Source organism: Epinephelus lanceolatus, chromosome 21 (assembly GCF_041903045.1).
Source record: "Epinephelus lanceolatus isolate andai-2023 chromosome 21, ASM4190304v1, whole genome shotgun sequence".
Lineage (NCBI taxonomy): Eukaryota > Metazoa > Chordata > Actinopteri > Perciformes > Serranidae > Epinephelus > Epinephelus lanceolatus.
Genome location: NC_135754.1, coordinates 37,669,129 through 37,693,596, shown reverse-complemented (window position 1 = coordinate 37,693,596; position 24,468 = coordinate 37,669,129). Strand labels below are relative to the sequence as shown.

The window sequence follows — 24,468 nt, the reverse complement described above, 5'->3', positions numbered from 1 at the left end:
CACACTGACAGCACTGTGTATATTCATGGTGTCTCTTTTCCAGTGTGAATGTGAAGTTGGACCACAGCCTAAAACATTATCACTTTTTATTCCCTGTCAGACTCCATCAGTTTGCCCTTATTCCTCTCTTTACTCTTTTCCTTATCTCTTTTATTTATTTGATCCTTTTCCTCTCTACTTCACCTCTTTCCACCCACAGATCAATCCCTCCCCCTCCTCACCCTCCTCCCCTCACTGTCACTCCCCTCTGCCTCATTTCTCTCCTCTCCCACTGCTCACTACTTGCAGTGATGTACTGGCTGCCTGGACTCCACTTCTTCTCCTCCTCCTCCTCCCCCCCTTCTCTCTCCTCCTCCACGTCTCCTCAGTGGGTGTTCAGCAGCGATGTCGGGGACTCTGTAGGAGCCTCTGGGGGACCGTCGCAGCGCAGGACCGGCTGTAACCAGGTGGAGAGTCGCTGTGAGAACTGGATGTGAAGGTAAGGCTGCAGACAGTGAGACTGACCATACAAGGGCAAACAAAGCCAAAGAAAACTCTCTCCATCTCCATCCAGTGTTTATGTGCGAGTGCCTGCGCTGCTCTGTTGTAAAAGGATGAAATGTTCCCGTTTCTTGTGCAATCAGTGCTGTTACACATCATTACTTCAGATGCTGGTGGAAGGTACAGTCTTATTATAAGTTATTTAGAGACACAAGGAGCGAGTCTGGACTGCTTCACTTTCAGTTGTTTCATAATCGACTTTGTCTTGCACTCTGTCTTTCATTCATTAACAAAATGTGCTTTAAGTGTTTACTTGTTATTTCAGCCAACTAAAATCTTCTGAGAAAGAGACATTTGCCATTATATAAGCTGTTAATTTCTGCCAAATGTACTTCTGGATTCTGTCCTCATAGCAACACTGACAGGTCAGGACTCGGCCTCATGAATGAACATTTAGCATCTCAATGTGCACGATGGGGGAATTTCTTTAAGGCTTCATCCCGGTGCTGCCTGTCAGCCATCGATTTCCCATTCAGGCACACCTTTCAACATCAAACCTTAAGTAGTGCTCACATCAACTCAGTTACCAGAAAAAATGTTGGCATTGTAGATTTCTGCAACCTCTGGATATGTTACATTTGCACGTAGCAGATTCAACACAGTGGTTTTAATGTGTGGTTAGGTGTATAGATAAAAAAGACATGGTTATGGTTAGTAAAAGATCATGTGTGGGTTAAAGTACCTGGTTTTGGAGGCACAATCCCCGCTGGAAAAGCAGCAATGTCTCAAAAGAAAATTGCTTTTTGTGCCACTATCCCGGCAGGAAACACAGCAACAGGTTGCTAAAAAAATTATCCACATTTGGTGCCGAAAAAGTTGCCGAATACACAGCGATGACGCACTAAAGAACAACTGGCTTTATTGTTTGTTGGTCTCTAACAGTGGTCTGCAGCTGGTTGTTTGTGAATTGCACATGGCGATGTAGAGGATTTGTTGAAGCTTTACATTTCTTTATGTTTCAACAATGCTGTCGTTAATGTGTCGTTATGTTTAGGCACAAAAACTTCTTGCTTTTGATCATGTTTTGGTTCAAGATACTCAGTTTTTCATGGCCCAATTCTGGCTGGAAACTCAGCAAGTCTCAGTAAAAAGTAATCACTTTGCATTGCTTGAAAAACAGCAACGCATCCCTAAAAACAGCGTCTGCAGCGTGTTTGCGTGTTGTTTATAATTTGTATGTTATGTTGCCGATACATTGAAACTCTATGTTTCTTTATGTTTCAACAACACTATGGTTAAAGTGTGGTTATGTTTAGGCACAAAAACCTCTTGGTCATGGTTAGAAAAAGATCATTTTTTGGCTTAAAACACCAAGTTTTGGGGGCACAGTCACCGCTGGACAAGCAGTGATGTCTTGGCAAGAAACATCTACTTTTCTTGCAACTGTCCCTCTTGAAATAATAGTGACAGCTAAAAAACACTCACGTTTGTTGACTGAAAAGTTGCAGGAAACGTTAGTAAAAAACAACCAGTTTTGGTGTTTGGTGGTCTCAAATCTGCAGCTTGTTTGCATGCTGTTTGTAATTAGTTTGCCAATACGTAGTGGATACTTTGAAACTTAACATTTCATTATGTTCCAACAGTGCTGTGAGTAATGTTTGGTTATGTTTAGGCACAAAACAACTTTGTTATGGTTAGGACAAGATCATAGAGTTTTAGGGGCTAATTCCCGCTTAAAAAGCTGTGATGTGTCAGTAAAAAAAACAACCCCTTTCCATGCCACTATATCAGCAAGAAAAGCAGTGACATGTTGCAAAAAAAACACCCGTGTTTGGGGCTGAAAAGCAGCTGGAAACAGAGTGATGACCTGTTTGTTGGTCTTGAACAGTGGTCTGCAGCTTTTTGTAATTTGTTATTAATTTGTACATTATTATGCTGCAGCTACGTTCAAACTTGTGTTTCTTTATGGGCATTATCCTCACAGGAACCACCTCAATTTCTTGCTAAAAACTTTTTGTGGCATTATTCACTGTACCGTGATGTGTCGCTAAAGAACACAGTGATTTAAAGTTGCTGGAAACACAGCAATGCACCACCATCCAACTAACAAATTCAGCTCATATACCACAGCACATTAGAAACGTTGATATTCTACGTATCAAACGTACAAATGTAACATATCTGCAGTACAACGCCTAAACGTTTTCTTCTGGCGACTGGGCTGCTCACTTTCATTATAGATGCCTGAATGCGTCCTCCTTCCTCTCATGTGAAACAGTGATATGTTCGCTGTCCAGTAGAGCTGGCAGCACCCTTTATCTCCCAGCGCTGTTGTTTCAGGTGCACCGACTCTTGATGAATTATTAAGAGGACTCAGTGGAGCACAGATAGTTCAGCTTCCTGGGCACTGAGTCCCCCACAGAGCCACGTCCCTAAGCCTCCAGATGCATCTCAGCCCCGGGTAAAGTCCTAATGAGAAACATGCCTCGGCCTCTGATCTGCACGGAGTAGCTGCTCAGCTGTTCCGGTTTAAGTCGATGGGTTTTTAAGAGGGGATTCTTCAGAGAATACAGTCCGCCGGCCTTTAACTGGAGCTGTGTGATCAACCTGTTCTGTTGTCACGTCAATAGACCTGATTTCCCCTGTGTGAGAAGACTTTAACAGTCTGAGAGCGGATTTAATCAAACACTTCTGAAGTGAAGACAGCTCCATTTCCACCTTGAATCTGCAGCACCCGAGGGACTGAGCACAATGATTAGTCTCAACGGGAAACTTCCCAGAGAATAAAGTGTGATGAAGATTAAGTACAGGAGACAGAGAACTCCCCGAGCTTCAAGATTTCATTTGCACTTTCAGGATTTAAGAGGACCTGGGCCGGTGTAAAAGAAGTGGCTGCAGGGATATTGATTAGTCAGTGTAATTACTGTTCCCCTGAGCCATGTTGTGCCGGCAACCTCAAAACCTTCTCATTCATAATGGTCATCTTTCTTTCTGCTGGTCCTGAGATGAACCTCACAAGGAAATGGATCAGGTGTCGGAGAAAGGCAGTAAGTCACCGTGTACAGGTCTCCAGGAGCCATTTTACCACAGTGGTTTTCAAAGGCAGTTTTACTTCTCTTCAGACTGTGCTTTTATATTGATTTCCTTTGCTTTTCCTCCTTTTACTTTGGGCAGTGGTGCTTGTGGCAGCTAATAATATAACAGTTTACTACAAAATATACAACAACAACTGAAGGGACAATTTTGATAATTGATTGATGGTTCAGTTCAGTTTTCTTAGAAAGTAATGCCACTACGAGTAATTCCAGCGCCTTCAATGTGAATATTTGTCGGTTTACTTCAGTCTTTGCACTGTTTGGACAAAACGAGCAATTTGAAGACATCAGCAGCTGCTCTCGTGCGCTGTTTGTACGTATGCCTACATAAGTAATTCATCAATATTCTTGTATAACCTATATAAGGTAGGCTGCGATCATGTAACGAATGCACTGACTGGAGTAAAGCAGGAAGTAGTATAAAGACCAAAGGTTTCGGTGATGGATTGATCACAAAACATACCAACGTCAGCAACCAATGCACCCAGGGTATCGTGCATGTCGTATCTGGACATGGGAAGTCCATGACCAATCGTCGATATGTGACGAGGTCAGAGTGAGAATGTGTTGTCACTACAGACTACATCGTAGACGGTTGGCAGTGATCCACGCTGCTGGACCATGCCGTACTGTGCATTATCGTGGTTAGTTTGTTTCCATGCATATACCTTCACAGTATCCTGTTTCACTGGAGCGTTTTGAGGCAGTTGGGATGAGAGTCAGCACCTCCAAGTCTGAGGCCATGGTCCTCTGTCGGAAACCGGTGGTTTGTCCTCTCCGGGTTGGAGGAGAGTTACTGCCTCAAGCAAGGGAGTTCAAGTATCTCGGGGTCTTGTTCACGAGTGAGGGTAGAATGGAGCGTGAGATGGATCGGCGGGTCGGTGCAGCTTCTGCAGTGATGCGGGCGATGCGCCAGGCGGTCGTGATGAAGAGGGAGCTGAGCCAGAAAGCAAAGCTTTCAATTTACTGGTCCATCTTTGTCCCAACCCTCACCTATGGTCATGAGCTCTGGGTAGTGACTGAAAGAATGAGGTCACGGAAACAAGCGATGGAAATGAGTTTCCTCCGTGGGGTGTCTGGGCTCAGCCTTAGAGATAGGGGGAGGAGTCAGACATCCGGAGGGAGCTCGGAGTAGAGCCGCTGCTCCTTCGCATCGAAAGGGGTCAGTTGGCTCGGGCATCTGATCAGGATCCTCCTGGGCGCCTCCCGCTGGAGGTGTTCTGGGCACGTCCCACTGGTAGGAGGCCCCGGGGCAGACCCAGAACACACTGGAGGGATTACATAACTCGTCTGGCCTGGGAACGCCTTGGGGTCCCCCAGGAGGAGCTGGAAAGCGTTGCCGGGGAGAGGGATGTCTGGGGTGACCCGGCCCCGGATAAGCGGATGAAAATGGATGGATGGATGGAACTTGTGACTTTCAAATGAATGTAACTAGTAATATGTAATACATTACAGCCTGAGAGTAACTTGTCCAACACTGGTCGTATTTTGGATGAGAACAGTCTCAGTTTTTAACTGTGTATTATTTATGCACAAACACATGCTGTAGAAATCAGACGGACAGAGGTGAGTTCTTCTGTTTGAAGTAAAGTATATCTGCACTCCATCTCCTCTGGGAGTGAACCTCCCTTTAATACTGAGCAGGACATCCCATCTTAGTACGTGAGATCTTGTTACATAACAAAGAGTGAAATATGAGAATGTTTCGTACATAAACAAAGCGACCAAAATGTGCACGAGTTAAATAAAGAAAGAAAAAAGGGGAGTCACATTCTGAGCTCACAAAGTGTCTTTTTATGGCCTGGATTTAAGTCTCTGTGCCAAAACGCCAGGAGCATGTGGTGTTTTGTGATTACGACTTCTTATCACGACACGAGTCACAGCTGAGACCAGAGGAGTGAAAAATACATCAGATCAACAGATTAATTCAGACGGGACGGCCATTAAAGAGTGATAAAATGTCCTGACCTCATGTTACACTAAATGTTCATGACAACAGAGACATTTGTCAGACTGCAACAGATAGGAAATGGCTTTTTTTTCCAAAACACAAAATACCGTTTTTTTAGGTTAACTTTTTTTCTCAACCCTGTCACTACAGGGTCCAAGGAGGCATGGTGGTGCAGTGGTTAGCATTGTCACCTCACAGGGTTCCTTGTTCAAACCCATGGTGGAGGGTTCGAACCCATGGTGGAGGGTTTGAACCCATGGTGGGGGAGCCCCTCTGTGTGGAGTTTGCATGTTCTCCCTGCGTCAGTGTGGGTTTCCTCCAGGTGCTCTGACATGTTCTCCTTGTGTCAGTGTGGGTTTCCTCCAGGTGCTCCGACATGTTCTCCCTGTGTCAGCGTGGGTTTCCTCCAGGTGCTCTGACATGTTCTCCCTGTGTCAGCGTGGGTTTCCTCCAGGTGCTCTGACATGTTCTCCCTGTGTCAGCGTGGGTTTCCTCCAGGTGCTCCCACATGTTCTACCCGTGTCAGCGTGGGTTTCCTCCAGGTGCTCTGACATGTTCTCCCCGTGTCAGCGTGGGTTTCCTCCAGGTGCTCTGACATGTTCTCCCTGTGTCAGCGTGGGCTTCCTCCAGGTGCTCCCACATGTTCTCCCCGTGTCAGCGTGGGTTTCCTCCAGGTGCTCCAACATGTTCTCCCTGTGTCAGCGTGGGTTTCCTCCAGGTGCTCCCACATGTTCTCCCCGTGTCAGCGTGGGTTTCCTCCAGGTGCTCTGACATGTTCTCCCCGTGTCAGCGTGGGTTTCCTCCAGGTGCTCCCACATGTTCTCCCCGTGTCAGCATGGGTTTCCTCCAGGTGCTCCAACATGTTCTCCCTGTGTCAGCGTGGGTTTCCTCCAGGTGCTCTGACATGTTCTCCCCGTGTCAGCGTGGGTTTCCTCCAGGTGCTCCGACATGTTCTCCCCGTGTCAGCATGGGTTTCCTCCAGGTGCTCCCACATGTTCTCCCCGTGTCAGCATGGGTTTCCTCCAGGTGCTCCAACATGTTCTCCCCGTGTCAGCGTGGGTTTCCTCCAGGTGCTCTGACATGTTCTCCCTGTGTCAGCGTGGGTTTCCTCCAGGTGCTCTGACATGTTCTCCCTGTGTCAGCGTGGGTTTCCTCCAGGTGCTCTGACATGTTCTCCCATGTCATAATTCTTGTCAGCTGGCCCTGTCTCCTATAGATTATATTTCTATACTATTAATGTGAAACAGCAGTTTTTATTAGCATAATGAGGTAATGATGTTAAAGTAAAAAGTTAAAGTACCTGGCATTTTGCAAAAAAGCTGATACATAACATATTAGCAGAAAGTTCACTGACAACTTATTTCATGTGTTGTTGTTTGTTTCTACTCCAGTTGAATTTGATAATTGTTTTGTCCACAACTGTTTCCAAGAATTATTTCAAGGATGCACTTTCAAATTCGCCTTTTAAAACAATATGTGCAAGACATCCCTAAAGTGTTCAGAAAAGTGTAAATCTAAATATCTACACTGATCAGAACTTGATTTTCCTCCCATTTTTCACAGGTTTAAGTTAAAGATCTGAGACTTGCACAAGAAATAAATATAGAAATATTCGCACATCCAACTGTCTCAGATGCAGGTGCATCAGAAAATACCACTTGAGTCTTTAAACAGATAATCCTGCACACTGCTCAGCTCCACAATCTATCACTAACACTAACCTTTTGGTCTTCCTTGAGCTTAAACAGAAACCAGTTCACAGGCAGCTGGCTCCTGATGAAAGGCCAGAATGTAAATCTAAAGAAAGGCGTGAGGCAATTATCTCACAAACCCCTCCCCTGTCTTCACAGCCACATACTAAATGGCACCATTGATCTCGGTGATTGCTTTTCGATCCGTGCTTTCTGCTAGTTTATTGTGCTGAGGTGAATTAAAGCAGCCAGGCACTGAGATATTTCCCAATTTTATGATCACATTCCTGCTACAAGTCATAAAATGCTCCAGTCACATGCAGGTTTTTGGCACATAAATAGCCTTTACAATCGTGGTGATTAAATACGACCAACTGTTAGAAGTGGCGAGTGCCCAGCTTACATCGTGAGGGCGGTTTCACAGATTGGGCGATCGTGGCTCCACGATGATGTTTACGTTGGTTAAGCATCCACAAATGGTTCGTCACTGAAAGCTTGAGAGATAACGCAGTCCAAATATGGCTTCATGGATGAGTGGAGTAAATTAGGAGAGCAGGCAGAGGAGAGACAGACAAAGACAAACAGGATGGATGGCTCCCAGGTGAAAAGTTAAGATGGGGGCACAGGATGATAATGACTCAGGGTAGGGGGGAGGCTGACGGGGTCATCGTTGTCAGCCCATCTGTTGTTGTGTACCTGCAGTTTAATTGACTGAGTGGATTTACTGACTTTTTGTTTCCACAGTTTGTCTTTGAAAAACAGCTCAGTAAAACAAACAGGACGTTCATCAGTCACAGTAAAGATGCAGCAACATAAAGCAGCTCATCATCTGCAAAGGTTTTTATATCGACATATCAGACAGGAAATGCATCTTTATATATTGATAAACTTAAAATTCCTTCCTGATCACAGCTACATAAACTTTATTATTTATTAATACAAATATCCTGAGTTGATGTTTAATTTCACGCAAATAAAACCTAATTTAAAGACCTGCAGTCTCATTTATAAACACAGTGTACGCACAATACGAGGCCTCAAAGAGGCGTACACCACTTCCCACGCTAAAGTCGTGATCTATAAAAACAGACTTGATGGGAGAAACTATTTTTTGGTGCAAACCATTTTTGGCTTTTGTTCAAACATACATTTTTAGTCTGGATCCTACACACAGTTTTATAAATGAGGCCCATGGTGTATCCCACAGGATTTCCCCTGACACTGGGTTTGTCAACCTCTTTGATCAATGAGGCAGCAAATTAGTCAATTAATCCATCTACAACATTTATCAGCAGTTGTTCTGTTAATCACTTAATTGTTTGAATAATTTCGGAGCTCCTTAAATGTGAGAAAAAGCCTCTTGTCTTAAAATTAATAAAAACCTTTGGGTTTCGAATCATTGGTTTAACAAAAGTTTGATCACATCAGTTACTTGGAAATTGGGTATATTTATGTACACATTTATTTATACATAATTATTGTATATTTTTTATATTGTTATGTATATTCTGTGCACTTTGACCCAAAGATTAATTGATTAATTGAGAAAAGATAAATTGCAGATAAATCAATAGTGAAAATGATTGCGAGTTGCAACCCCTCCTTAAATAATTCATTTAAGTTGTTTTATTTTTTTATGAGACTTGTCTTTTTTTCACATGGAAGTATTTGATTAACATATATTTGGTTTAATATTAAAGTAATTTAATTGTATCTGCTAAATCCCAACCTTGACTTAAATCTATTTTAGCATTACAAAGCTAATCCAATACTGTGATAGTTCGTTTTTCAATACCTTCAGAAAAGGTGGCCTTATTTGTTTAAACTGAAGACATTAGTCGTTAAAAACAGGTCACAAGTATATAGTTTCATTTTTAATAAGACTTTTATTTCCTAAAGGAGCTGGTCACTGAAGTTTTTAGCAAATGTTACTCAGCCAGTACTAAATATTGTACATTTGTTGGGGACTATTTTCAGTGGTGGATTAATCTACTGTTGGTGCTGTAGTGAGTATTTGGTTGCAGCAGCACGGTAAATGTGAGACTGCCACCCAATTATCAAAATAAATGTTGGCATTGTATTTTTTTGTGTTTTCTGCAAACCAAGGATATGTTACACTTTTACGTTTCATACTTATAGCTGATATGTTGAAACATTACTTTTCTTTTGTTGTGACAATGCTGTGGTTAACGTGTGGTTATGTTTAGGCACATCAGTTGGTTCTAGTGAGAGAAAGGTCACGTTTGGGCGTAAAATACCTGCTTGATGTCGTCACAAACACTGCTGGATATGTGCTGACATCCCCTTAAAAATTACTTTGCTTACCTGACAGAGTGTGGGCCCCTTTGCAGTGGCCCAGGTTTGACTCTGACCCTTGGCCCTTTGCTGTATGTCATCCCCTCTCCCTCTCCCAACTGTCCTGGCTACCTAAAAAAAGATAAAAAGATCACTGGAAATGTGCCAACCTCACCACAAAAAAATAGCCCAGCTGTTGTTAGAAATATGCTGACGTTGTCTTAAGAATATCAAATGTTTGTGACAGCAGTCACTGCTGGAAATGTGCCAGCTCAGCTTAAAAATATCTGTTTGTTGTCATCACAAACACTGCTGAAAATGTGCCGATGTTGCCTTAAAAATATCCAGTTGTTTGCACCACAAACACAGTTGGACATTTATTGACATGTCATTAAAAAACACACCTGGCCTCCGACAGCAGCCGTCTCACCTTGGTCTCACTCCATCCACCTTCCCCTCTTCCTCCTGATGAGACACCCAGCTCATTTACATGTCATCTGAAGAACTACGTCAGGAATGGAATGTTGATATGATACGTATAAAACCTACAAATGTCACATATCTGTGGTTTGCAGAAATGTACAATGCAGACATTTTCAAATTAAACTACAGTACTGTTACTAACTCCTTTATTAATTAAAACTCAAGTCTTTCTCTGTCTCCACCTTTTTCCCCAGGGTAAGCGCTGAGGTCATGATCGACTCGTCCAATGTGACGGCGTCCAGCCCCCAGGAGCTGGGTGTGAAACCCGAGGAGCTGCAGAAGTCCAAATGTGTCCTGGGCTTCATCCCAGTCATCTACTACAGTGTGCTGCTCTGTGTGGGAGTACCAGGTAAAAAAGTGACGATGTCATGTAGTAGAAAAACTGTGTGCAGGGTTGGTTCACACAAACTGCAGAAAAAGAACTATGTCTCATATGTAAGTGGTGTCTTCAGTGGCAGATATTTTGGGCTCAATATGCCAAGGTTTTTGAGATTTCCAAGATTTCTGCCACCGTCCCTGCACAGTGGAGGCGAAGTGAATTTAATTTCTGGCACTCAAATAAAAAACATGAGAAAACTTCAACAGCAGTGTCACTGAAAAAGCCCAGGATGTGAGTCAGATATATTATCGAGTAATTTAGTTGGAAGTGACATTTTAAAGTCAGAATATTAGCTGGTGCACAAGAGGATTTTATTCGCACTAAATCACAGTAACAGTTTGAATCACTGCATTGAAATCTATTTATAAAAGAACTGCAGAGGACAGAAGAAATCAATACAGCAGTGAGTTAGAGGTACATTACACAGCTCTAATGGACCAGTGACACTGTTGTAGCACATTAACTGAGCGCTGACGGCTCTTTTTACAGGTAACAATAATCTGATCATCTGATAATCAGTTGGTTTGAGGTCATGAGTATTAATTTATATATTAATCCTCCAGCCAACTGTCTTTGGAATCTCTCAGCCTCAAAATGTTTCAGCTCAGTCATTTCTAAAGTGGAAATAAAAGTCACTTTGATGGACATCGTTCACCTCGGCTTTGTTCTCGTTACTTAGGTTCATCTACAAGTCAATGATTTTGTCAGGGATGTGGTATTGATCCAGCAGGGATTTAGACAGAGTGACGTTCTAAGCTTTCAGACATGTCACCAGAGAATTTGTAACTTTATATAGTCGTACCCAAAGGAAAATAAATAGAAGGTCCAGAGTCAACAGCTGTGAGCCTGAAGGGGCCCCGGTGATGTTATCCAAATATACAGTGAGAATATCCTCTGCAGATACTGTATCTTAGAGAAGAGATACTGAATAAGATGCTCTGCAAGGAGACAAATAAAATCAATGCTTTGTTATTTATACTGCAACAATTGCATGTTCTTTCCCATAAATGTAGCACAGACTTTAAAAGGTAGGATTACTGAACCCATTCTGCACACTGTGGCCAAAGTGACTATAATCTGACTTTTTATGATTTGTGCTGCCCTAGGAAAATTATTAAATATAGAACTGTACATTTCAGAAATATGTGACACAAAATGACCTGACCTAAAATAACCACATAACATATCTTTAACTCTCAAATCAATGGGATTAATTAACAAATAAAACAAGCATGTAAGACAACATAACCTCAGGCTGAGAGGCAGCAGGACCAGCAGTCCCCACACCAGAGGCCTCTCCCCTTTGCTACTGGCACAGGAGCTCTTCAGCACCTCCTCCATGCCAGGTGCACTGCACCTCGTTAAGCAACGCAGCACACCTGTGCAGATCTACAGTGGAGGGGAAAGGGACAGCAGCACAGAACACATACAGCCATGACAATAACTTCTTAAAATCACATTACATACCATTTATCATCACAGTTTGGTTTGGTTTAGGGAAAAAATACTTGGTTAGGTTAAGTACAGGACTTTTTTTTTTTTTTTTACATTAAATACGTCAGTAGTTAAAGTTAAAAAAAAAAATCAACTTTGACGTCTGGTTTCACACCAGAGGACACTAGCCATGTTTCCATCAGCCTGTTTAGATGCGCATCTAGAAGTATCGCATCTGAAAATTATGATGGAAACGCCAAAATTCGAATTAAAACCCCCTGATTCGCACAAACTAAAATACGCTCGTTTTAGCCGGGTTTTGGCTGATTTGAAAAAATGTTGATTCGCAAAACGGGGGATGGAAACAGTTATGTTCGAATTAAGTCTGACGTAGCGCATCTCTCTCCATGGTGATATCCACACTCGGGGTTGGGAAGGCGGTAATGCATTTACAAGCTGGTTGCCAACCACCAGAAAACGTAGAAGAAGAAGAATGCGAGACTTGTTTTGTTTCCAGTTCTGCAGAAAACTTGTGTGAGTTCGTAGTTTTCACCAAAGTCCGTACATTTAATGGAAACACACAGGATTCATATTTCTTTTAATGCGTATTTCCCAATGATTCGAATCCCTTTTGGATGGAAACATAGCTACAGTCAGTAATTTCCTGGACGAAAGTCCATGGTTTGTTTGACCCATCCCCCAACCCAACTCTCCTACCCTACCCTTAAGTTTGATGTTCTTTGTACTACCTATCACGTGATGTTGTCCAGGGAATCTTTGTCCACCATGGAAAAGGATCATAACTGACTTTACTTACTCTATTTGTGTTGTGTGTGTGCTGGAACAAAATTTAACACATTGCGTGTCACCACCATGTAATGCGTTGTGAAGAAGTCGTGGTTATTTCATGCTTTTCTGTGAGACAAACTGCAGTTATCACATCTTAAGTTAGCTACTGAGCACAGACTGGATTAATGGACACAGTTAATGTGACGTCACTCATTGGTTTGTGGACCTTTTTAAAGCCTCAAGTTTGGCAATTTCACTGCCACCATCTTGGATTTTTTGGGGCCAGAAGTGACCATATTTGGACGAGAGGGTGGAGATAACCCTTACGTTAGCTGCTAGCTCGGTTAGCATCTCGGTTAGATCTACTTACCTCAGAAGTAAGAGCTGTGAATGATGTCACACCCACGTTGACTGCGTTCCAAGTTGAAAAACTAATATGTCGTTAGCTTAACCAGTTCTAGTCAGGTTAGCCATTAGCTATGTTTCCATCCAAAAGTGATTTGAATCATTGGGAAATGCGCATTAAAAGAAATACAAATCGGAGTTTTCCGCAGAATTGGAAACAAAACAAGTCTCGCCTTCTTCTTCTTCTATGTTTTCTGGCGGTTGGCAACCAGCTTGTAAATGCATTACCGCCTTCCCAACCCGGAGTGTGGATATCATCATGGAGAGAGGTGCGCTACGTCAGACTTAATTTGAACATAACTGTTTCCATCCCCCGTTTTGCAATACAAACATTTTTTCGAATCAACCAAAACCCGGCTAAAGCAAGCGTATTTTAGTTTGTGCAAAACAGGGGATTTTAATTCAAATTTTGGCGTTTCCATCATAATTTTCCGATTCGATACTTCTAGATGCGCATGTAAACAGGCTGACGGAAACATGGCTACTGTTAGCAGTACCAGTTGATAACAATGCAGTAGAAGTTGGACAGTACAGTTACTGTGGTTGACTGTGGTGCTAATGCTAACTTTTGCGAGTGAAAAACAGGCTAAAAACCATTGTATCAAAATGTACTTTAAAAAATAAATGAACAAAGGTTTTTTAGGCGACCAAAAAATTACAATGAACTTTTATGCCGTGACAACACACTGAAATAGCGACAGTTACACGTACACTCTGTGAATCTGGGGTTACGTTAGCTAATGTTGTGGCAGAGGTAGCGACTTACTGGACGGACCCAACTGTCACTGAAAGCAGCCACGCCCTTTTGCTTAACTTCAAGCCTTAATGATATTTAAATGTGTGAGTTATATAAAATTTCATGACCTGTGCAGTTGTCAAGAATGTTTAAATTAGCAACAGAGACCAAAACTGTTTTTGTACCAGGCTGTAAACATGTTTATTCCTGCTGTAAAGTTGGACATTTTAACATGATAGCCTAGAGGGATTGACTTGTTCATGGAGTCAGCCTCAAGTGGACATTAGAGGAACTGCAGTTTTAGCACTTTGACGTTAGCTTAAATTTTAAGCCCCAAGTCTGACGCTTGCTACTAAGATAGCCACAGCTGACCTTGGCTCAATTCATAACTTCTCTCCCAAACTGTTTCCTGAAGGCTAATTGAAAATATTGATGCTGATGAACCAACGTCTTAATTTAGTTTGTTTGCCAAATAATAACAGCTGGCTAGCCTAGCTTAGCACGTAGCTTTCATTTCAAACTGAATCTTTATTAACATAATTTAGCCTAGCCTAGCCTAGCTTCACAGAGTAGCAGTAGCTTTATCAACATAATTCAGTTTGGTTAATCTACCTTTAACTGTGTGATAAATAGCAGATAATATGATCTAATGTTCTACTTCTGTTTATTTTTCTGTCTTTGTCTCTGTCAGTGAACATCCTCACAGCCGTGGCGTTATCCAGACTGGCATGCCGCACAAAGAAAGCTCTGTATTACTACCTGTTAGCGGTGACGGGCTCAGATATTCTCTCCCAGCTCTTCATCATCTTTGTTGGCTTCCTGCTGGAGACGGCAGTTTTTCACCGTGATGTCCCCGCGCTCCTGCTGCACTCCGTCAGCGCTGCCGAGTTCGCTGCCAACCACGCCTCCATCTGGTCCACCGTGCCCCTCACTGTGGACCGCTATGTGGCGCTGTGCCACCCCCTCCTCCATCGCCAGATCAGCTATCCGGCCCGGGCCAGGAAGATCATCGCGGTGGTCCTGGTGATGTCTTTCGTATCGGGCGTGCCCTTCTTCTGGTGGTCGGACATGTGGAGGAACAGCCACCCGCCCACAGCCCTGGACACCGTCCTCATATGGACTCATGTCATTATCATCTACTTCCTGCCCTGCAGCATCTTCTTAGTGTTGAACTCTCTGATAATTCACACGCTGAGGGTGAGGCAGAGGCAGCACAGTTGCCAGGAGGAGAACGGGCCGAAGTCTGCGCCTCCTCGGCGACTTGGGAAAACCACAGCCATGCTGCTCGCCATCACCTCTGTGTTCTCTGTGCTGTGGGCCCCCAGGACTGTGGTGGTCATCTACCACCTGTACGTATCCTCAGTTCACCGAGACTGGCGCGTCCACCTGGCCTACGACCTGTCCAACATGCTGGCCATGCTCAACACGGCCGTCAACTTCTTTCTCTACTGCTTCGTCAGTAAGCCTTTCCGCGGCGCCGTGCGGGATGTCGTGCTGCTCAGAGGGGGCCCGCTGTATCCTCGCCGCTCTCTGCCTCACCCGCAGGCCCCCACCAACACCTCCATCTCCTCTCTGTACAGTGGGAACAACAAGCGCTCGCAGCGAGAATCCACTCCTTTGTCACCTCGCAGGGCCAGAAAGCCCTCGTGACCCCGTGACCTCCCCTCCTCATCCAAAACACCCATCATCCCACGGTCCCTGAGCACTTCTGACCCCTGAGACGCACACTGCATTCCAGCTACGGTCGTGGACAGCTGCCAGTCAGCCCTGGAGCTTTCTCAAAGGGTCTCAAATGAACTCGGTGTTTTTTTGTATTATAATCTGTCAGCGGGTGTTGTTTGTCCGTGTAAATCTGATAAGATGACAGCCTATTTATTTTTCTTCAGAAGAATTCAACAAATTAAAAGTAGATTTTTTTGGTATTTTTTCTTTTCCAAAAATGGAAGTAATGTGACAAAAAAAAAATTATATTGTTACAAGAAAGAATATTGTTTGTTTTCTCTGATTAATTTGGTCGTTAAATCCATGATTAGGGAACAAGAAACGACAGGAAGGAAAATAATTTGCTGCACACTGCCACAGTGAGTAAAATCCATTTATCTAATCTCCCACTTGTATCATGCCAAGTGGCGTTCAGTTTGCATCAGTCAACTTTAATTGCCCTGCTCTGATATCCACTCTGCAAGCAGCAAAATGTAGAAATAAGAGTGCTAATTTGAACTGGCTGCTATTCCTGCTGCTGTGCAAAGATGCTGAATGCCCTGAGAGACACTCCGCCCTGCTGAGCATCGCCAATCGAGCAAAGAAATCGCACTCCGGCTCCACATCGCGCTCCCAGGCACAAAGACACCGGCTACTGAGGCATCTGTTTATTTTTCATTACATGTAACTGGATGGAGCCTTAAATGAAAGCTGGCTGTCGAAACGGCAGCGGGAGTGAAGATCCTGCTCTTCAAACAGACATCACCAACATGGCCTCGGCTCTGGCTAAACAAACCGCAGATTAGCCTGATGGTCTCCACACACACACACACACACACACATACAGATGTCAGCTAGTACATTTCCATTTCCAACAGGAATTTTTATCGATTGACTGATTGATTGTATTAGATCTTTTCAAACAAGACAACAAAACAGAAATGTCATAATAAACCCTGAGGCTAATGTCCATGTTTCCCACTGGGAATGGGAACAGGGATTTTCGTGTGACATCATCACAATTTATGACATGTTACACTTGTTGTTTCAGCATTGAAAAATAAGAGATCTGCACTTAAACTTCTGACTTCTGTTGATTTGAATATGAGCCATCTGTTGTTGATATGAATATATTTTTAACTGATGCCCTCGGGATCAGTGAGCTGTCACTGATCCCTCAAGCGGCACTTATTTGTTCTGGAAACACTCGTCACCTGGTTTCTAACAGTGTCTGTGCCGAAGCATGAGGTGATAGACATGGCCAGAGGCATTATGTTTCAGGGACTTTAAGTTTGGCAAAAACGTCCACTTAGACTGAAGAATATATTGATAAGATTTTGGTGGTCATACGTCATAGGTCAAGGTCACTTTGACATTGTCTCACTCTTGTGAAAACAATATGTCAAGAACACTGTGAGGGAGTTTCCTTAAAGCCGCTACAAGGAACTTTTAACTGGATATGCAAAAGTCTCTGGTTTCTGCTGATGTCTGTGCGTGACCTACAACAGCAAATGATACCATCGGTGTGAAGATAAGCTATTTCTATATAGTGTATATTCATACCTTTAGGAAACTTCCAGGACGAAACGATTTATGGCACTCAGACGGCACACGTCATCTTACCTAGCTGCTTACATTTATAGTGACTCTTATAAATAGTCGCTATTCCTCCTCCTCGACCCGACGTCCGCGGGGAGTTAAAATAGCAGCAATCATCGGGTAAAAGTTCTGTGAAAGCACTGGACTCACCAACAGTCAGCCACGTCTCAGTCACACAGAGAAAATCCAATCCTCGGGAAGTCAGGAAATCCTTCAGGATAAACGTTTTGTTCGCTAGTGATCTAGCATTACCAGCCCAATCCTGGCAGGAGCCGGCGGGTCCACGGCGTTAGCTGTCCGGGGAGCCACACACAGAGGCCGCAGGTTGCGCAGATTCACCGAGGAAAGCAGGGGCCGCGGGGCTGGAACACCTCATCCGGGCCGACGACAGATACCAGCCAGGCGTCGACAGGGTCCAGCGAGTGCCGAGAAATAAAGAGGAAGAAGCCGTGGAAGTGCTCGCCAAACAGGCCTTCAGCCTTACCAGCTGACCGCTGCGTTTACCCCAGCGGCGGTGGCGCTTCGCCGGAGAGGTGGAGCTGGGGCGCGGCAGAGGTGAGCTGGGATCCCTGATAGGAGCGGGGGCAAAGTTTTCCCATCTTGTTGTTTCATTCATCCCCAAAACAAACACATGCGCGAACCAGGTAAGCGTCTTTACGACAATACACACTAGAGCTCATGGGAAATGTAGGCTTCATTCCGGCAAAACACTACCGCTTTTGTCCACAGGGTCGCCAAAATCAACTCAAAATGAAAGTTTCTTGTAGGGGCTTTAAATTTGGCACAAACGTCATGGTGGCCACATGTAAAAGGTCAAGGTCACTGTGATCCTGCATCCATGTTGTTATCATGAATGTAAAATCTCACGAACGACTTGGGGGAATTTCTTTACATTTGACAAAAACATCCACTTAGACTGAAGAATAAAGTGATTAGATTTTGGTGGTGATTGGTCAAAGGTCAAGGTCACTGTGACTTTGTCTCATTTTTGTGAACATGATATCACAAGAACACCATGAGGGGATTTCTTCAAATTTGGCAAAAACATTCACTTGGACTCAGTGATGAACTGTTTAGATTTTGGTGGTCACACATAAAAGGTCCAGGTCACTGTGATCTTGCCTCAGTGTCATTCTCATGAATGCAATATCTCACCAACACCTTGAGGGAATTTCTTTACATTTGGCAAAAACATCCTCTTGGACTCAACAATGAACTGAATAGAATTTGGTGGTCATAGGTCAAGGTCACTGTGACCTTGCATCTATATCATTCTCGTGAATGCACTATTTCAAGAACACCTTAAAGAAGCTTAAGTGACACAAACATCCACTTAGACTGAAGAATAAACCAGAAATAGATATAGATATAGCTAGTCAGGGGTCAGTTTGACCTCACACAATATGTTTTTGGTAAAAACTCAAGAATTCTAATGCAAATCATGGCAAAATCTTATACAAACGTCCAGAAGATATACTTTATGAATCTCCAAGGGGAAATTCGATTTTTTTTGGTCCTTAGGGGGACTTGAGCCAGTGACCCTCTGGTTCCCAAGCCAAGTCCCTATGGGCTGAGCTACTGTCCAAAATAATGAAGTTATGACATTTTATATCCAAAAGGTCAAAGTTCAACTTCACTGTGACATCATCATGTTCTGCATGAAACGATTTTCTGGCCATTACTCAACGTCATGTCTCAGGAACCAATTCTGCATCTGAGACATTTGGTCAGATACTGAATTGGTGACTCTAGTCTTGAAACTGTGCTGATTGTATAGATCTTCTGTGTGTGGGCCACTGTTTCTAGTTTCCTGAGGTCTGATAAATTCTACGACATTAACTTCTGGTCTTTAAAATAACACGGTGTAACCACATTTGAGGCTGGTTTAACCAGGAAGTGGTCGTAACTGTCTAACGAGTATATAATATCAGTTTCACATCCAGTTGTTGTAAACTGTTGGATTAATCAGTTGTGTTGTTGTGGTGACAGCTTTATAGATAGATTCCAGCTGTGACAGTAACAGATGTAGCTTTGCTTTGATTTGATGCTCCAAAAATGTGTTTTTACTGAAATGTTTCGCTCCCAGAATTTGAAAGTTGCAAAACCCACAGCAAATTATCACCATGTTTTGGCTTAAAATACACATTTTTGGTGGGACTATCCCCGCTGGAAAAACAGTGACGGTCGATAGAAAACACCCATGTCTGAAAAATCTGCTGGAAACAAAGTGATAGTTTGTAGTTTATTAGTCTCGATCAGTGATGACAAAGTCAGCTCTTATACTACATCACTCTAGAAACGTTGATATGATATGTATTAAATGTACAAATGTAACGTATTCCTGGTTTGCAGAAATATACGATGCAAACATTTTCTTCAGACAACAGGGCTTTAATTTTTGGTTTTATGGCAACTAACTGCACTCAGCCTGCTCAGAACGAGGCTGCACGCCCACATTTTCAGAACAAAATAGAACAGGCTGCAGTGAGAGTCTCTCTCCATGGGATATTTAAAAATAGCAGCTTTGTGCATTTAGTCCTTCTCAGGCAAGCTCAGGGGTTTAGTGTTGCTGTAGCCCACAGGAAGTGAGGATTAGAATATATGACCTTCACATAATCCGCTCCAAATTAATCTATATTTTTAAAGTCATTACTAAAAGTGTGTGTCATATAAAAACTAAAGTGATGGTCAAAGTTGTCACAGTGAAATTTAAGGTGTGCTGATGGAGTCACGTCATCAACTCATGCACTGAGTAACATTACAAGTTAACGTTCCACCTTAAAAGTTGCCGGCAGTCGGCCCAGTGAATGAAGTTATTTTTTTCTCTTTCATTTTATAGTTGTAGTTTACTGATGTATGAACAGAGGTTACATAAAACCAGAGTGAGCGTCCTCTACTGACCAATCAGACTGCAGGGTTTCTAGCTCCACCTTTTAGTACCAGATCTGTGTGCTAGGTACCCCAACAGAGGGGGGACCAAACATGGGGACGCTAAGGAACGCTTCTGTTGGTACCATCCACAACTTTCACTGTGGAGACAGAAAAAAAGTGAACTGAACTGAACCAGACTGCTCGGTGGAAACGGGGCTTAAGTGTAGTAAAAAAAAAAGATAAATCTTCATGCAGTGAAATCTTTCTGTTTCATCACAAACTTATTTTAATGCTTCACTCAACGATGCATTCTCAAGTACAGTTTATATATGTATACATCTCCCTCTCCTCCATTTACTCCTCTGACCACCCATTCAGGTTTAAAGTTTCCAGTATGTGAGCCACCTGCCTGCTCTCGTCCCTCTGCAGTCCTCACTGTGTTTACTGTAACAGTAAGAGACACAGTGTCTGTCCCCCCCGTGTGTCAGTCTGCACATGTCACCCCGCTGGCATCCCACACTGAGTTCTGAGAGACTGTACGCAGATGTGGATGCAAACAGTTTCTTTGAAGACGTCTCCTGCTGCCTGACAACAACAGAGGGGGGTGTGAGGGAGCGTGTAGTGGGGACGACCTTACACTGGTTAAGACAGCAGGGGGTCAGAGATGTGACTGAATCAGCAGTTAAGACTGTAACGCGATGCGAAGACATTAAGAGCAGGCTTTGATTAAAGTTTAAGGGAGCCTCGACAGAGCTGTCGGGGAGGAGAGGGGTGAGGTGGGACCAGGAGAGGGTTAAAGAGCAGGTAAACCCCAGCGGCCACACGCCTCCCCGTCTGCCTGCCACCTGTCCTTTGTGCCTGTTCAAACAACTGGTCATGTCCCACGACTCCGCTCCTATTCAGCCTGCCTGCTGCTCAGCAGGTGTCAGGAGGCATCAAAGCACCTCAGAGAGTGACATGTGTGCTTTATCAGATACAAATGTCTAAATACAGGAAATCATCAACCGCTGTTTATTCAGGGAAGACTGACTGAGCTTTGACCTCTCTGACAGCAGTGCCCTCAATTCACAGTCAGACAGGCCAGAAGGATATATAACATATAACATATAATAACAGCCATAATTAAATTATAAAAATGTCCATAAAAATAAATAACTAGCAGCAGTGTCTGGCAAGAAAAATAACCAACAATAAAAACAGTAAAATGATTAAAAATATCAAAATAGAATAAAACTAAATAATTCTGCCAGTAAATAAGGATGTATAACAACTGCAATAAAACCAATAAATAATCTGTGAATAAACTAAAGAAGAAACACTGAACACCAACTATATCATTGAGTATACATCTAAAACTACCAACACATACCTGTCTAATGTCGGATCCTCTTACACATATTATGGACATTTAAAGGTTGTCTTAAAACATATTCTGCACATTGTCCTCTCCAGACAAGCGCTTATGCTTTTCCCTATTTTCTGTCATGTGATGTCATGATGTCGGAGCTTCATATCAAACACAGCCAAAGTTTCAAATATTGAGGTAAACGCATGTTAAAGTGAACAAAAACCTCCGGCTCCAAACTGCTCTGAATATTCTGTTTCCAACATTTATCCTACTTTCGAGATTTCTTTATATGATCGTCTGCTCCAGGTGCATTAAGTGTCACCGTTACCTACACTGCTACATGTAGCTACGTGCTAATGTCAGGTAAAAGTGTGTAATTTTTGTTGCTCATTTCTCCCAGACTGGGGACTACATTCCTGCTGCAACATGTCCAGTTGTGTTTGCTTTGATTGGTGCTTTCTAACAAAAGAAAGTGCAGCTACACTCTGTTAGTCATTCCCCGGTTACAGTGACGGCTCAGAAACACCAAGGGCACCATGGATGTATAAAGAGAACAAGATACAGCTTTGGAGGGTCCCCTTTCTTACTAATATGAAAGTTCAAAAAGTTCAGTGCGAAGTATAAAAAGTACTTGGATAACTGGCTCTGCCTCTGCGCTGTGTGGCCCAAAGTGCAGACTCACTAGAGACTCCTGCAGGCCATGTAGGCAACCTTTGGTTTAGTGCTCCACTAACTTGAATGGAGATAAAGTAATTTAGTTGTGTAGCTTTTCTAGACTTTCTTAATGTTATTGGATCAAATCCCGATAGTGAAACAAATCATTTCATGGGGGTTGTGGAAAAAATTCTCCACTGATTTACAGACATCTCTTTCGCAATGTAAGTCTATGGGGAAAAAGTCTTTTTGGGCTTGTGACATAGTTTGGCCACTCTGTCAAACTGGCTCCAATGCCTGATGCTTTTCCTGGGGGCCTGGTGCAGAGACTCAAAGAGTGCAGATGCCAGAGAACCTGGAAATGCACAGTGCCTTTATGTGACATCATAGAAAATGGAATTATTGTGTCAGTCCGACTAAAACCGGACTTTTAAGATACATGTAAACATGTTAGTCTGAGTGAAATGGTCCTAAAGTGAATCCGTCACAGTGGGACTAACACACTCAGATATAGTATTGTGTCGTTAGCGAACGAATTGTTCAAAAGAACGAATCTGTTGAGAGATCATACTGAACTGAATCACTTCCGGAACTGATTTGTTTATTTCTCAGTTCAGCTGAGCTCAGCGGCAGCGTGCAGCCCGGGAGTGGAACTGCTGATTCGGTCCGTGTGTACAATGAATCACTCGCGCGTCTCTAGGCAGCCATGGTGCAGGGAGGGGCTGCCTACCGTGTGACGAATCACTTGTTGAACGAATCAATCAGTGAACAACGTAGCCCCGATCCCTGAGTGATTCCAATCATTTCTTCTCAGCGATACACTTTCATAGGGACCGTTTTCTCCAAGCTAACGGCTAATGTAGCCAGGAGTCAAGCCACATGAACACAATCACACACCTCCCCATTGTTTTAACAGACTTAGTTTCCAGATAAACAAACTTATAACATGAGGCTGGCCAGTAATGAGACTCACCAGTGCAGGGCAGATGCAGACGCAGCTGCAGCTCAGCCGTGTATCAGTTCAGTGAATTGGACTACGCAGTACACAGTCAGGGCTCCTCCCACCAAGCACTGAACGATTCAGTGAATGAATCTTTTGAACGAATCTTTTTAATGAATTGTTTCTAGTGATTCAGTAACGTCTAAAGAACTGCTTTGCCCATCACTACCCAGATCATGTGACTCCTGCATGTATACAGTCAATCAGACCCAAACTGGCCGAGGCGCTCTGAGCATGCTCCACAGTTTCCGCCCCGGGCTTTGACCCAGAAGTCCAATAGCATTAAATGTGTAAGAGAAGAAGAAGCCGGTAACAACATGGAGAAATCTACATCCAGAGCCGTGACTTTTTGGACGGACCAAATGTACAGAGCTGTAAAGTTGTCCACCATGGTACCAGTTAGCTGCTAGCTAACCGTAGCTAACTTGTTTGTCCATTGTTTGGTCTGTGACGTAATAGGTCAACAGGAAAAAGGTCCAATGCTAACAAGCTGAAAGGGGGCATATCTCCACCTATCGTAGAGGAGTCGCACATACTTGGCTCAATAAATGGATTCCCCTCCCGTGCTTGTATACTGGGACAAGGACAGTAGGCCAGTTAGATGTCCTCGTCCAGCTGGAACTGGAGCTCCACTTCACTGTGCTTGTAAACGTATTGAGTGAGTAATCAGAGCAGACCGGGTTGTTTCCGGAGGGGGGCTTCAAGAGACAGGCGCTAAGACAGAGGGTGAACACAGGTGTTCCACCACAGTATGAAAAAAATATTTTTTGACCATTAAAATGTGTAAATATGTTCTAGTCAAAACCCAAGATACAAGTATGAACCTGAAAAAGAACACAATAGGTCCCCCAGTTGATATTGACCTTTGATAATTCCAATAAAGTTAATTCAAACACGACGACCACTCATGATATAATCTGAGGTGATGACTGAAGGGCAGAAAACAAGTACGACCCTTTCAAGTGTGTTTTATTAACTTGTTTAACTTTCAGATGGAGCAACATTTATTTTGGATGTCCAGCCTGAAAACATTTTGTTTCACTGCTTCAGTGAATCTGAATGATGAATGTTTAAACGTTTGTTGTCCTGCATGTTCGGCCTGTTGTTGCTGAAGTGGCTTCATGTGCTCTGTTTACATTTTTCCTTTTAGCACAATTGTAATGCAAAGTGCTCCTGTCTGTGCACTGAGAAGAGTTTTATATGGAGAGGAAATAAATGTTTAACACAGGATTGGTGCAGTTTATTTTGTTATGTACGATCACTGCAGAGTCTGGGACAGATTATATATCAGTCTGTTGGACTGTGGATTATAGACAAAGGCAGAAATGTGCACCAAGAAAATTTACAGCCACATGTTGGACAGGAGAAACAAATCAGTCAGTGCTGTAGATGTTATTCTGATTTATTATACAGATTATCCCAGAGAATAAAAACACAATCACGAAGAGATAAAATACAGCTGTGCACTTACTGAAACATATATCATAGAAAGGTCAGATGAGAATGAATCAGTCCTCTCACAGTCACGGAATGAGGGACTCTGCAACAGATCTTCTC

At 43.2% G+C, this 24,468-nt stretch overlaps 1 protein-coding gene across 1 annotated transcript; it reads left to right on the top strand.

Moving 5' to 3' along the window:
- The first annotated feature begins 283 nt into the window (after nt 1–283).
- gpr142 (G protein-coupled receptor 142) lies at nt 284–24,137 on the top strand. The gene is made up of 3 exons (XM_033611436.2): nt 284–478; nt 10,190–10,344; nt 14,430–24,137. The coding sequence occupies exons 2-3, from the start codon at nt 10,206–10,208 to the stop codon at nt 15,386–15,388; spliced, it is 1,098 nt and encodes a 365-aa protein (XP_033467327.1). The 5' UTR covers nt 284–478; nt 10,190–10,205; the 3' UTR covers nt 15,389–24,137.
- Nucleotides 24,138–24,468: the final 331 nt, after the last annotated feature.